Raw genomic sequence first — 14,508 nt, forward strand, 5'->3', positions numbered from 1 at the left:
TGGAGCAGCGAGCGGAGGCACAGGCAATGCTCAGCCCTGGATGTAGCTGAGAAAGGCTGGGAGAGCGAGCGAGCCTGAGCCTGAGCGGCCCGGGGAAGACGCAGGGGGGTGGGTGGGGGAAGCAGACAGGCGAGCCCTCGAAATCAAGCGCTTTACAGATTATTTTATTTTGTATAGAGAACACGTAGCGACTCTCCGAGGATCAGCCCCAATGAACATGTCAGTGTTGACTTTACAAGAATACGAATTCGAAAAGCAATTCAACGAGAATGAAGCCATCCAGTGGATGCAAGAAAACTGGTAGGTGATGCTTTGGCGTGATCCTGCTCCCAGGAGCCCTGCGTGGCTTTCTGGTTTTCCTTAATGTCGGTACTCCCTGTTCGGGCGTGAATGGAGCGATGAATTGCCAGCCGTGCGAGTGGCTACCAAAATTCCCGGGTCTCCGGGGTACAGCAGACACTGGAGCTGCAGGAAGCGTGCGGGGCTGTGGGTGCCCCTGGGTGAATCGCGGCCATGCATGCATCTTTCATATAGATTATATAACACAGAACATATATGTGATCTTGGAGTAGGTGTCTGCGCGACAAAGACGGCGGGAGAGATGGCACGGTCCAGATTTTCCTACCTGGGCTAGTCGCCTCCTCGTTTTCCTTTAGGTTTGGGTTTTCTGGCTTGGCCTCCCAGCAGCCAAGTGTGAAAGGCAGTGCGGGGAGGACTCCCGGCGCCCTTAACCCTCTGCTGCCCGCCGCCCTCGACTCTGGTCCGCGCCCTGTCCCCATCCCTCGTGTCCTTCCTTTCTCCTTGCAGCTCTCCACTTCCCTGCCCTCCTGTCTCTGGCACTCCAGCCCCATTCCTCCATTTGCCGACCCCTTTCCGGTTGAGACTGAGACGCGGGAGGGAGGGAGGGGGAAGAGGAAGGGACAATGAAAACAGCAATAAAAATGAATGAAACAGAGTTAGTGGAACCACGCCATTATTAAGTTTCTGTTTCATGGTAACGCCTTTGGACACACTTCTAATTCCGTGAGAAGCGGCTGATTGGAGTTTAAGCGCTGATTAAAACAACAAAATCTCCCTTGGTTGGGCTAGTCTTCTTCCCCAGAAAAAGTTCTTATCGGGGAAAACATCTTGCTTGTTTACTGTATTCTCTCCGCCAGATCTTTTGAAAACCCTTGAGTGGGAGGCGATTCTGTGTCACCTTGCAATATTTAACAGGGGAGTGTGTGTTCATCATCTCGCTTCTGCTTCCTTGTCGACAGAACTGCGGTAGCCACGTTCCTTCTCTTGACCTCTCCTACAGGCAGGCTCGGTAAAAGGCAAACCTGGCGCATCCAGGGACCGGTAGTGGCTGGTGATCCCAGGGGTGAACGGTGAGGCCCTGGGGGCTCCCTGGCGCCGGAGGATTACACACGCGGCGTGCACGAGTGCGCGCGCCCTGGCGCCCTCACGACCTGCCTTCCCTCCGCCTTCACATCAATGGGAAACTCGAGACGCCGGCAAGCGGCGGGCAGGGGCGAGCTGGTGCTTTAGGCGCGGGTGCACCGGGCAGGAGCGTGGAGGTTCCTTATCCTCTCCTCCTGCCCACTGTGGCCAGGGGCTAGCTTCAGAAGCTCTGCTGTCCCGCCAGCTTCCCCGCCTGGCGGGCCCGGGGCCCGCTGGCCATTTAGAGTTGCAGCCGGGCGGAGTCCGTCCCCAGCGCCGACCACGCCGCCCGGGTCCCGGCCTGCATGTGGGCGGGGGCCGCGGCACCCCGCGTTCTCTCACTTCGCTCTGGCTGCGGCGTGGCTGGGGACGAGGTGGGGCCCGGAAGGTCAGGGCCCCGTCCGGCCAGAGCTGGTGGACAGGAGCCGCTCAAGAGGACCAGAAAGTGCAGCCAAACACCTGGGCTGCGGGACTGAGTCCCCTCCTGAGAGCGGAGCCACAGCTCTGGAAACCACTTGCCTTAGATAGTGGTTTTGAAAGGTGGCTTCATCCCAAAGGAGATGAAACACTGCAGGCCTCAGGCACTCTGGGGGAAGCCTCGGTAGTCTTATTCCAAATGCACTTCCTCCTGCGCCTTAGAAGGTGTTGCTGAAGGCGGAGAAGGGGCAGTGGCCCAAGCCAGTGTGGCACCTAATGCTGTAAGATGAGCCAGCATGGGCCTTGAACTTCTCAGCTGGTGTTTGCCACTTAGCCTTTTCATTTCCGCATCCATGTTTGCCTGATTTTCTAAGGTCTGCTGTGTCTCTAACTTGCTGCATGCTGGTTGAACCTGCCTTTTCAGAGTCTGCTTTCCCGTGGCTGGGAGCAGTGAGCTCAGATGTCTGCCCTCTGCCTGCAGTCCCTTAAGCTTCTTCTGCCTTTTACTTTGTTGTGCCTTACAGGTACTATTTTCTGCTTCTTCACCAACATTCATTCAACAAGTACTGAACTAGGCTCAGCCTAGCTCTCATGGGACTGAAAATGACAGAATGTACCACTTCATCTTCTAGAGTTAGGTGCTGTTTTCCTCCTAACTCTTTATGTACACTTTTCTCTGGCAATATCTTTTCTTGGCTTTTTACATATATTTGATTACTTATCTCTCCACCTTTGGTGCCTCACAACATCTATTCTTGTATCTTGGGCATGACTGGTGCTTAGGAAAATGTCTGTCTTGTGAATTAATTCCCAGTCTGGATAGCACTATCAAATCGTACTTGAGGCTTAACATATTTCAACTTCCCTGAATTTTGAATTCCTTTTCCTAGTCATATCCTGGGGTTTTGCTTTTCCCAGCTTCTGTATTGACTTCGTTTTCTTCTTCTTGGCTTGCATAGTAACAACATATTAACCCTGGTAGTGGTTAGCTTTTTCTTGCAAATCTAGCTGAACCGAATTCTTTTTTTAACCACAATAACCTGGGGACCCCTCCCCCATTTTATAACCTGCTCCAAACAAACAAGAAAATTCAGTAGCAATAAGCCGTAAGCCACGTATATTAAAAAAAATGTACGTTTTCTTTATCTCTACAGACAGAAGGGAACTCTAAACCAAGGCTTAGACCTTGACTTTTGGGAAGGAAAGTTTAGAAACCACACAATGTTATCTTCTCCATAGACATATTAACTTAAAACATAAAATGATTTGAGATAATTTTTATGTGGGGAAAACAACTTGTGAAGCCTCTGACTTTTAGAATCTATTGGCAGCTGTTCATCTTAGACTTAGCTTAAAAAATTTTTAGAGTCAGCATATCTTAAAAATGAATTACACTGGCTTTTGAAGAATCAAAGGAGGAATGATGCTTTGTCAGTATATTGTTGATGCCTACTGTCATAATTTAAGGGAACCTAAAAGAAAGGTATTTTATGAAACATGCTATAGTCCATTACCTTGTTCTTGTTAGGTGCTTTTGAGTCTACAATTCATAGCATTCCCTATGGACAACAGATCTCAACCTTGCCCTATCCTGCATCTTCCTCACCATCTCAGATATGGTCCAGCCCATTTTTCCAGTCACTGTGTCAAGTCTGTTGAGGGTCTTCTTCTTGGAACCTCTCTACATTTCCCAGAATGATGTATTTTTCCAAGGACTGTCTACTCCTTAACATGCCCAAAGTATGTGAGACAAAGTTTCACCATCCTTCGCTCTAGGGAACACCCTGCATGCACTTGCTTTCAAACGGACTTGTTTGTTCTTTTGGCAGTTCATAGCAATTCATCACCTTAGGAAGTTTTCATAGAAAGGAACCTCCTTGGGCGGGTGGGGAGAAAAGTGCCGCAATGACTGGAAACCCTAGGTCTCTGTAAACTTTCATTAAAACTAATTAAATTTAAAAAAAGAGGAAAAAGAAGAACCTCCTTTCTTGGGAATGGAATTAAAATGAAGCAGATTTATCTAGTTCATTGCTGTCTTAATGAGTAATTAACCTTATATTCATACTGTCTTAGATATAAATTCTACAATGCTTTTAGTAAATCCATATAGAGTAGCAATTGAAAGTCAAAGAAGTAATGTATTGTCTAGGGCAAGAATAGCCTTAAACATGTCAAGTTAAAAATATCCCTCTATAATATTTTCCGGTATAAGACAGTTTATTTTCTGAGGTAGAGGAAAATATCAGCTTTTAGGTCCAATTTTACCCTGAAAAGCCCTTTTGGTTTTACAACGTTGAGGATAGGGACACGTTGTTCTTTTTTGACATGTCTGGCCTTTACCTGTTTTAAGTGCTGCTTGCAAGGGAGTGAAATTGCTTAGTGATTGGTAGCGGACAGAAAATTCATTGAGTGAGAAGGGAAGCTAGGCTCTGCTTTCTCCTTTAGCAGCCTGCCAGGTCTGTGTTAACAGCAGTGAATGCTAGTTCCAGTTGTAAGCGTCTGGCCAATGATGATTATCTTCTGATGTCTGCTGACACAGTGTTCACCAATGGGAGAGCAGGAGGCCTGTGCTGACTGCTGTAGCATTATGTATGTGGGATGACGTCATCAAAGGGCTTGCCTAGAACCTCATGAAGCCCTCCCCCATCCTCTGGACCTTCCACACACCCTGCCTTTCAGTGCTCTGTAGTTTTCTGACTTCTCTCTGTGTTGGTGAATATAAGGAGTGTATTACTTTTATAGTCTGTAGGATACTATAAGAATTTTTAGTAATGCTATAAAATTAGGTACAGTCTAGCTGAGGAAATATTCATAATTTCACTTTTTTCTTAAGATAGGTGACTAATTTTGAAGAATTGTGGATTTGTAGTTTTTTTATACGTGAAGATTGGAAAGTAACATGAGATGTAGAAAGTAATGGACTTCAATATAAAAAGTGGTAGAAGCCTGAATTAGTAATTTGCTTAAGATAAAGCATTGTATGTTCATTTAACTTTTAAAATAGAGAGAGTGTAAAAGTTCATTTCACTCTTAAAATGCACTACTGCTTTTCATGTAGTAACAGGTACTATGCATTAATCCCTGAAGCCTTTGTGATCTGCTGCATGCATTTTTAAGAAAAATAATGCAATCTTTTTATAGGACACAACTCTGGTGGCCTGGTGGGCAAGGAGTTGTAGTACTTTGGGTCTACCAGCTGCTCTGCAGAGGAAAGCTGGGCAGTTTTCTCTCATGTGTTTTACAGTTTCTGAAAACTCACGGGAGCATCAGCTATGGGTTGGTTTCAACTCAAGCCAATGTATAGTAGGACAGAAAAGAAGCATAGGACAGAAAAGGCTACAGAGTTTTTATTTATTCAATTCACAGCAAATACAGATTTGACTAGTTATCTAGAGAATTCCTATGTCCACAGTATACTTATTATGTTATTTATTTAGGAGACTTGCAGCTCATATTAATCTCAGAATTAGAAAGCCTAAAGTGGAAGGACCATAACAAGCCATTCAACAAAGTACTTTAGGGAGCACTATAATATAGGCATAATAAGCTCTAGATTAAGAAAGAAAAAGAAAATGTAGAGAAGAAAAATGAGAACTGTGTTGTAATTCTGGAACATAATAAAATATGTGGGAATTTTGCAAATCTCCATGTGTCTATAAAAATGATATGTGAGTATTCATATAGTCCTTGCTGTAGAAGATTCCCAAAGAAGACAATGGGTTTAAAGTAAAAGATTTTGAGCTTTTATTATCCACTTAAGGGAGCTCTGATGGTGTCATCTGTAATGAGTTGCACCGCTTACTCAAAAGTCTCCTGTTGGTGGTTCAAATCCAACAACAGTTGTGCCAGAGAAACATGGGCTGCGTTGATTTATAGCCTTGGAAGCTTGACGGAGGGTTGCTGTAAGCCACAACCAACTGACAACAGTGCATAGAAAAAATGCCTGATTGATTATCCATCTTTTCGTTATAGTGGTAAAAATTTTTATTTTTGCTACATTAGAAGTTTAATTATGAGATCTTGAGAGAGCATCCTGCTTGTTGGTGTGATGTTAGATGACACTGAATCTGAAGGTCTGAATTTCATTTCAAAGTTGGTCTACACCACATCCAGGAGTTACTTTTCAAACTTTCTTCAAAGACAAAGCCTTCCATTCTGGGCCGTTGAGGGAGATAGAAGCTTACAAATATTTAAAACTAAAACAAAATAATCCAAACCTATTGCCATCAAGTTGTTTTCTTGGCAGTCCATGGTATGTTCAAGACTCTTCTCCAGCACCATAACTCAAAGGCATTGATTCTTCTTTTTTCTTAGTCATTATCCAGTTCTCTGATGCTTGGGAAGTAATTGCAAAGACCATGGACTGGATCAGATGCACCTTAGTCTCTAGACTGACATCGTTGCTTCTCAGTACTCAGGAGAGGTCCCTGGCAACAGATTTACCCAGTGCAATTCGTCTGACTTTCTGATTTTCTGACTATTTGTACCAAGAGTGTTGATTGTGGAGCCAAGCAAGCTATAACTGTTAACCACCTCAATCTCTTCTCTATCCATCATGGTACTGTCAGTTGGCCCAGTGGTGAGCATCTTTGTCTTCTTGATGTTGAGCCTCTATCCATATTGAAGACTACAGTCCTTGACCTTCTAAAGCAAGCACTTCAGGTCCTCTTCAGTTTCAGCAAACAAGGTTTTGTCATCTGCATAACATGGGTTGTTAATCATATAGAATTATAGAAAAGTTTTTGCAAAATAACCATCTAGTCAGATTTTAGACAAAAGGTAAAATGAAGGAATATATTGTCATAGAAACATTTGAGGGATTCAGCTTCACTTCAGTGATATGGATTATTTCAACTAAGTATTTTTGAGGTGAATTGTATATTTAAATAATTACTTGATCTATTTAATTTTTCATGTGTGGGCATAGGTGAGTGGAGCTGTGCTTTATGACTAGAACGCAGTCATCAGTACACACAATTTGCCTCTGTTCTCTACTTGTGCTGGTTCGATTTTTTACAGCAGCAAACTAAGACAATATAGTTAGGACTTGGAGTGCAGGAATTATTTCTGTTGTTCTTAGGTGTCATCCAATTGGTTATTACTTATAGTTTGTATAATAGAACAAAACACATAAAAAGTTAAAGCCACTGCTGGTGAGTGGCCCTAGGAAACAGAGTAGAATAAGCCCATATGATTTCCAAGGCTGTGGATCTTAAAGGGAGCAAACTGCCACCTCTTTCTCTCAAGGCAACTATTGTTGATTGCCTTTGAGTCGAGCATGACTCATAGCGACCTCCTGAACAAAAGGCCTGAAGCCCATCTACAACTATTGACATTTATCAAAGTTCATAGAGTTTCTGGAGGCATGTTATTTAGGAAGTGGTTGCCCCTCCTGCTTCCAAACCTGTCATAGTATGTTATTGTTATATGCCATTGAGTCGCCAGTGATGTATAGCGACCCTATATACAGCAGCTCTGAACCTTTCCCTGTCCTGAGCCAGTCTCAGTAATTCTGACACACCAACCCCCGTTGCCCCAGTTAATATATCAGTCCATCTCATTTGGGGTCTTCCTCTCCTGTGCTGTCAGTCCACCCTTCCAAGCATGATGCCTTTCTCCAAGGACCAATCTCTGCTGGTCATGTGCCCAAAGTGAGTGAGGCAGAGTGGGTTCCAGTTGCTCATCTTTTAGTTGGCAGCTCAATACTTAGCTGATAGCAGTACCAGGGACTAGAAGAGGAAAAAAGTTCTAGGTCTGACTGAGACCTGAAGTATTTGAATCACTTTATTAGTATATGAAGTGTGACAATCAGTAAAACAACGTACTTGAAAACTTGGCAGCACCATAAACAAATAAAGGACCTGTAGTTTTTAGTCAATGATTGCATAAGGGTCACTTGACCTTTGACTTTTCACTAAGTGGGTTCTAAGCACTTATTGCCATATAGCAACAGAAAACACTGACTGGCATTAGTATAACATCCACTGTAGAAAAATAGTCATGAAGATTTGTTATTTCTAAACATCACTTGGGAGGAACCCTGGTGGCAATAACCAAACGAGTAGCAGTTAAAACCCACCAGCTTCTGTGCAGGAGAAAGATGTGGCATTCGGCTTCTGCAAAGATTTATGACCTTGGAAACCTTTAATGATGGTTCTATTATCAAATATAATTTTATCTAAAACAAAGCCATGACACTACAGATTTTCAACTTTTCTGTTAAAGCTTTCTGTCTGCTTCTCTGTGGTACTCTATCATACCCTTAGCTGGGATCTATATTGTGGGATTTGGTGTTTCTGCCATGGCTGAAGAATCTACCTAGTACTGCCTGCCCTCAAGCCAGGCTCTCATAGGGCCAGGTGTGCATGATGACAGATAAATAGTTTTCTCTTGTTGATTGAGGGAATTGAAAAAACAAAACAAAACAACCCAGCCAACAGAGAGTGGGTTGAGGAATTTCCCTATTATTCTTGGAGATCAGTTTGTACAATGTGAGGTTAAAGAAAGAGCACTTTTTTATTAAGCTTTGCTCTATGGATTTAAATTCTTTCGTGAGCCTGAAGAAATATTTACAACAGGAGAAAAAACTGAAAACATCTAAAAATATGGAGATGCAAGAATGAAAAACTAAGTTTACTCTTGTGAATTTGTCTCTTCTTTTTCTTTCCTAGTTAGTTATTTGCATATACTTGAAATATGTTAAGAGCATTATGGTTGATGACTGTCTAATTGCAAATAATTCTTCAGAATGATTTTTTATGGCCTCTAGTATGCCACTTTGCCATGTTTGGGAGTAGATTTAGTATATAAAAGAGAAATGTGTTTTCCATCACCATCTAAACTTAATAGAAACAAGTTGTTGTTGACTGTTAGTGAGTCAATTAGGACTTAGCAAAAGCTAAAAAGAACCCTATCCACAATCCTATAAACAACAGATCTGAACCTTGCCCTATCTTATGCCGTTCTCACAATCTGATATGCTTGTTGTTTCATTCACTAGTGTAACTTCGGTGTAAACTCTGACTGCTGATCTGCTGATTGTGGTTGTTAGGTGTACTGAGTTGAGTCGACTCATAGTAACCCTATGGTCAGCAGATTTGAAGGCTGACCTATCTTGTGCCACCCTCACAATCTCTGACATTCTTGATCTCATTGCTGCAGTCATTGTGTCAATCCATTTGGTTTAAGGTCTTCCTCCCTTTTACTGTCCTTTTACCTTTCCAAGCATGATGTCCTTCTCCTAGAAACATGCCCAACGTATGTGAGATGAAGCCTCATCGTTGCCTTTAAGGAGCACTCTGCTTGTATCATCTCCAAGACATCTGTTTTTCCTCAGTGCAGTCCATGGAATATTCAGTACTCTAACACCACAACTCAAAAGCGTCAATTCTTCTTGAATCACCCTTACTCATTGTTCAGCTCTCTGATGTATAGCAAGTGACTGAAAAGACCATGGCTTGAATCTGGCATACCTTAGTCCTTGAACTGATGTCATTGCTCCTCAGTAACTTGGAGAAGTCCCACTCCAACGTACTTGCCTAGGGCACTACGTCTCCTGGTCTCTTGACTGCTGCTACCAACTGTGTTGATTGTGGGTTCAAGTAAGATGAAGTCATTGGCACTCTCAATCTTTTCTCCATCTATCATGATCCGGGGTGAGAATTTTTATTTTCTTGATGTTGAGATGCAATCTGTATTGAAGGCTGTAGTCTTTGATCTTCTGCAGCAAATATTTCAAGTCCTCCTTACTTTTAAGTAACTACATAACACAACTACATAACACAAGTTGTTGATGAGTCTTCCTCCTATCCTAATGCCATATTCTTCAGAGTTCAGTTTCTCAAATAATTTGCTCTGTATACAGATTGAATAGCTCTGAGGAAAGGACACAACCCTGACACGTACTTTAATTTTAAATCATGTAGTGTTCCTGCTCTGTTTGCACAACAACAGCCTCTTGATCCAAGGCATAGGTTTTGCACGGGCACAGTTTAGTGATCTGGGATTCCAGTTCTTCTCAGTGTTAGCCATAATTTGGGATAATACACGCAGTCAAATGCCTTTGCTTAGTTAATAAAGCACAAATAGACATTAATCTGGTATTCTTTGCTTTCAGCCAGGATCCATCTGACATCAGCAATAATGTCTCTGACAAGATATTAGATATTTAAGATGTGTAGTTTTAATTGCAATTTTAACTTGGAGAAAGACCCAGAGGCCTGGGAAATGAAGCAAGTTTAAATTTTGTTGGGGTCAAATTAAAGAAGTATCCATTTGTCATTTCTTAGGTTATCTTGAGCTCTGCCTTGCTCAAGCCCATTGTTGTAGTTACGGTGTCAGGCTCTATCATTGAGCGTTTTCCTCTCTTTTGCTGACCATCTGCTTAGCTCCCAGTATAATTACTTTTTCAAGGACCGGCTCCTGCTCATGACACATCCAAAGTAAATGAGATGAAGTTGCATCATCCATAACTCTGAGGAACACCCTCATTGGATTCCTACAAATATCTGTAGGTCAATTGCCTCAAGGGGGAAAGAAAGAGAAAAGGAAAAGGCAGGCTGTTTGCTGCATTTATTCTGCTCTGTGTGTTAGAAAGGGATTGGTATCTGTGATTTCCTACTGACTTTTGGACTTTAATTAATTTCATTAATTTTTCATTAATGTTTATGTTTGACTTTTGCATAAGTGTGATGATGAATATTCCATTTTTTTTGCTGCCCGAATTGTGGAAAATCTGAAGTAGAGAAACCACAGATTTTAAGTATAGTCCTTTTTCTAGTTCTCTCGTTTGTGAGACGGGAAGTCCACTAGGGTATTTCTTCCACATGATTTGTTCTCCACTCGGTTCCTTGGCCAACGCTGGGATCACATATGAGGCCACGTTGTTATAATGTTGTGTACCATCAAGTTGAAACCAACCCATAGCTGACCCTTCAGCAGGATTTCAGAGTTAGTTAATTGCGTTGGGAGGAGATTCCCCATTTTTCTCCTGCAGAACAACTGGTGGTTTCAAACCACATACCTTTGCATTGGCAGCACATTTCCTTACCACTAAGCCATTACAGCTCCCTCACATTGTCAGAGCAGAACAGGAAAAGTATGCTTTGCTGTTGTTGGGTACCATAGAGTCAGATCCGACTCAGCTGACCCTCCAGAGTGTTTTCAGAGGTAGTTAACATGTGAAGATTGTCCATCCTCCTGTGGAGCAGCGGGATGGACTCGAACTGCATTCCTTCGAGATTGCAGCACAGATTCTTATCTCTAGGCCACTAGAGAGTCTTACAAATGTCCTCCAAACAAATACCAAAGACTGTACACTGATCAACTCTGGGCCCTTGTCAATTCAGAATCCTTTTTCTGACTGTTGTTAGATGCTGTAAAGTCAACTAAGATGCATAGGAGTGCCATGAACAACAGATCTGGACCTTGCTCTCTCCTGTGGCGTTCCCACAATTTCAGATGTGTTGGAGCCCATTTTCAGTCACTGTGTCACTTCACTATTGGATATTTGGATTGTGTGGTTTTAATTGAAATTTTGACTTGGAGTGTGATCCAAAGACCTGAGAAATGAAACAATTTTAAGTTCAGTTATTCTGTAGTTTTGTCGTTTCCTTTTTGTTGTCTGTTACTTTGTTAATTACCTTTGAGTCAGAACCAACTCACAGCAGACCCTCCAGTGAGTTTTCAGCAGCTGTAAATCACATGGGAGGAGATTGCCCATCTTTCTCTCTGAGCAACTGGTGGATTTGAACCATATGCCATTGGGTTGGCAGCACAACTCCTTAACATTAAGCCACCAGAGCTCCTTTTTATTGTCTGTTGTTGTTGTGTGCCATCGAGTCAGAACCAACTTGTAGCTGACCCTCCAGCAGGTTTTCAGAGGCAGTAAATTGCAGAGAAAAGGATTGCCCCATCCTTTTCCTGTGGACCAGCTAGTGGATTTGAACCTCATTCTTTTGAGATTATGATGCAGTTTCTTACCACTCCGCCATCAGAGCTCCCTATTGTCTAGTTGGGAGTAATTCTCTTGAAGCACTTGAAACTTTATGCTCTTGTGGTAGTCTCTCATAGGAGTGCTGCAATTGGTATTAGCAATGAAAGTAAAAGGACTGAAGGCACAGAATGGTCTGATGCTTACTCAATAAAAAGAAAAGATTTTGTTAGGTTCACGAGGTAAAGGAGTTCTCTTCAAACTTTTATTACTCTCATTCTTCTAGGGAAAAAAAGAATTTTGAAAAACAGTGTATTACAAAGTTTTCGTCAGAAGTGGAATTTTTTTTTTATAAAGTGATTAAAGATGAGGATTGTTATAAAATAGATTTACCTACTTCACTGACATAACACTATGAATGGGAAATAAATCTCCTAATATTTTTATTCCTGGTTTACTCACCTGGTTGTTCCATAAGGTTATATTCCAGAAAACCAAGAGTATTGACCTAAGTGTTTCTGCTTGTTCTACATTCAGAACATCCCAACAAGAGCAAGTTGGTGCTTGACTACATTTATAAGACAGAGAATAGACAAAATTCTCTGGGTTTAAAGTGGCTTAATTTATCATTAAAGACTACTTCCCTTAAGCCAATACATTTCAACTATTCCTCTGAGATTTTTCTGATTTTTTTTCCCAAACATCATCATATTTTGGTTGTATCTGTCTTTGTAAAATGAGAGATCTATTGTAAGTACGAGATTTAAAGCCACCCATGTATAAATTCTCCAGGAGGAATTTTTAACGATGTTCAAGGGTATGTATATAAATATTCCTGGAATAAAGTAAATGTCATGTTGGAGTTTGAGAATATGCAATGGTGAATATAGAGCATTAATCAGAAGGGAAAATTGAAAAAAACCAAACCTATTCTGCTTCTAATCATTGTTCATTTTTGAACAAACTTTTGAACAGTTTTGGGGAATCTAGAAGGACAAAACTCTGCTAATAGGGTGTTGCACTGCTAACCAAAAGGGTGCATGTCTGACAGTTTAAATCTACGGGTGGTTACACAGACTAGAAAGATAGACAATCTCATCCTTTTGCAATTGATAGACTCATAAACTGTGGCAATGAGTTTGAGATTTTGGCTTTTTTAGGGGTGGGGAGGAAGGAGAGGGATGAATAGGATATCAAGTGTCTTAAAAGGTGCCATCAAGTTGATTGTGACTCTTAGTGATCCTATGAACAATGGATCCTTGTCCTGTCCTGCCCATCCTCACACTCTCTGCCATGCTTAAGTTTATTGTGTTAGTAACTGTCAATTCATCTTGGGTGAGGGTCTTCCTCTCTTTGGCTTGACTCTACTTTCCCCAGCGTAACGTCTCTCCAAGCACTGGTTCCTTCTGAAAATGTGCCCGAAGTAAGTGAGACGACGTTTCCATCCTTGCCCGTAAGGAGCCCCCTAGTTGCACTACCTTTAAGAGAGATGTCTTTATTCTTTTGGCTGTCAATAGGCTAGTTGATGCTCTTCACCAACATCTCAATTGAAAGACATTGATTGTCATCCGTATTAATTTTCTAACTTTCAGATGCCTATGAAAAATTGAAAATGCCATGCCTTGGATCATCAATCAGGTGTACCTGATGATCTTTAAATTGATATCTTTGTTTTTTTAGATCTTTGGAGAGATTCTTGGTAGCAGACTTCCCCAATGCAGCACATCTTTGACGGCTTTAGATAAAAGCTATAAATGGATGACCTTTGGAAAGTTTGTATGGATAATCACTAAGAACTTGTTCTTAAATTGCTAATTCATTCAGAACCTGAAGGCTTTTAAGAAGCTCCTTCTACCATTCATTTAGCAATCCTGACTGAATATTTTTCTACATTTTAACCTGAACCTCAAGTCTTGCTTTTCTTCCATTAGTCCTACAGTTACTCTTGTAGTTTATTTCTACTGCTCAATGACCATCTTAGACGTATTTAAAAATAGCTTTTCTGATCTTCTTTTCTAAGCTAGCTGTTAATTATCACAAGTCCACTTGGAGATACTAGTGAGGAAAAGGAAACTAGGGGTCATTTGGTTTGAACAATAAAATATTATCTCCTAGGTGTGTATGTCGGAGGCATACACATTGTCTTCCTTATTAATTTGACACCTAGGTGGGTGTGTCAGAGACAATAATGTTGGCACAGGACAGAGCATGGTTTAGGGCTGTTGTACATATGGTCGCTATGAGTCACAGGCGACTCAATGGCACATAACAATAACAACAATAATTATATGTGACATTGTAGAAATGTTAAGGACATTCTGTTTTCAGCAGCACACTGTGGTTGCCTTGGATTGTAATTGGCTTTTTAAAAATTGTTCTTGCATTCATATTGTAGCAGAGTTTTCTTAAATTGTATTTTGTAAGTGCTGATACTGAACATGATTCCTGCTATCGAGCACGCTTGTACCATTTTGCTGAGTACTTGGTCCTTCACATTTTTGTAATTCAAAGTCAGAATCATTGCTGTGGATCCAGAACCGACTCATAGGTGACCCTTGAGTGAGTTTCCAGTGGTTGTAATTGCTTAGGAGACTGCCAATGCTTCTGTGGAGTATCTGGTTCCAAATGGATTCGAACCACCTGCCTTTGGGTTACCAGTGCAACTCCCTGCTACTAGGCCACCAAAACTCCCTTTTAATGAAGGAAGGAAGGAAGGAAGGAAGGAAGGAAGGAAGGAA

At 41.7% G+C, this 14,508-nt stretch overlaps 1 protein-coding gene across 1 annotated transcript in view; it reads left to right on the plus strand.

The window, feature by feature from the left end:
- The first annotated feature begins 211 nt into the window (after nucleotides 1-211).
- ELOVL6 (ELOVL fatty acid elongase 6) overlaps nucleotides 212-14,508 on the plus strand; it is a 180,862-nt gene continuing 166,565 nt past the window's right edge. The window contains exon 1 of the mRNA XM_006881090.1: nucleotides 212-300. Coding sequence (XP_006881152.1) covers nucleotides 212-300 — 89 coding nt within the window. The remainder of the gene's footprint in view (nucleotides 301-14,508) is intronic.

This window comes from Elephantulus edwardii, unplaced genomic scaffold, assembly GCF_000299155.1.
Source record: "Elephantulus edwardii isolate Elephantulus edwardi_28Jun2011 unplaced genomic scaffold, EleEdw1.0 scaffold00012, whole genome shotgun sequence".
In the NCBI taxonomy this organism is placed as follows: Eukaryota; Metazoa; Chordata; class Mammalia; order Macroscelidea; family Macroscelididae; genus Elephantulus; species Elephantulus edwardii.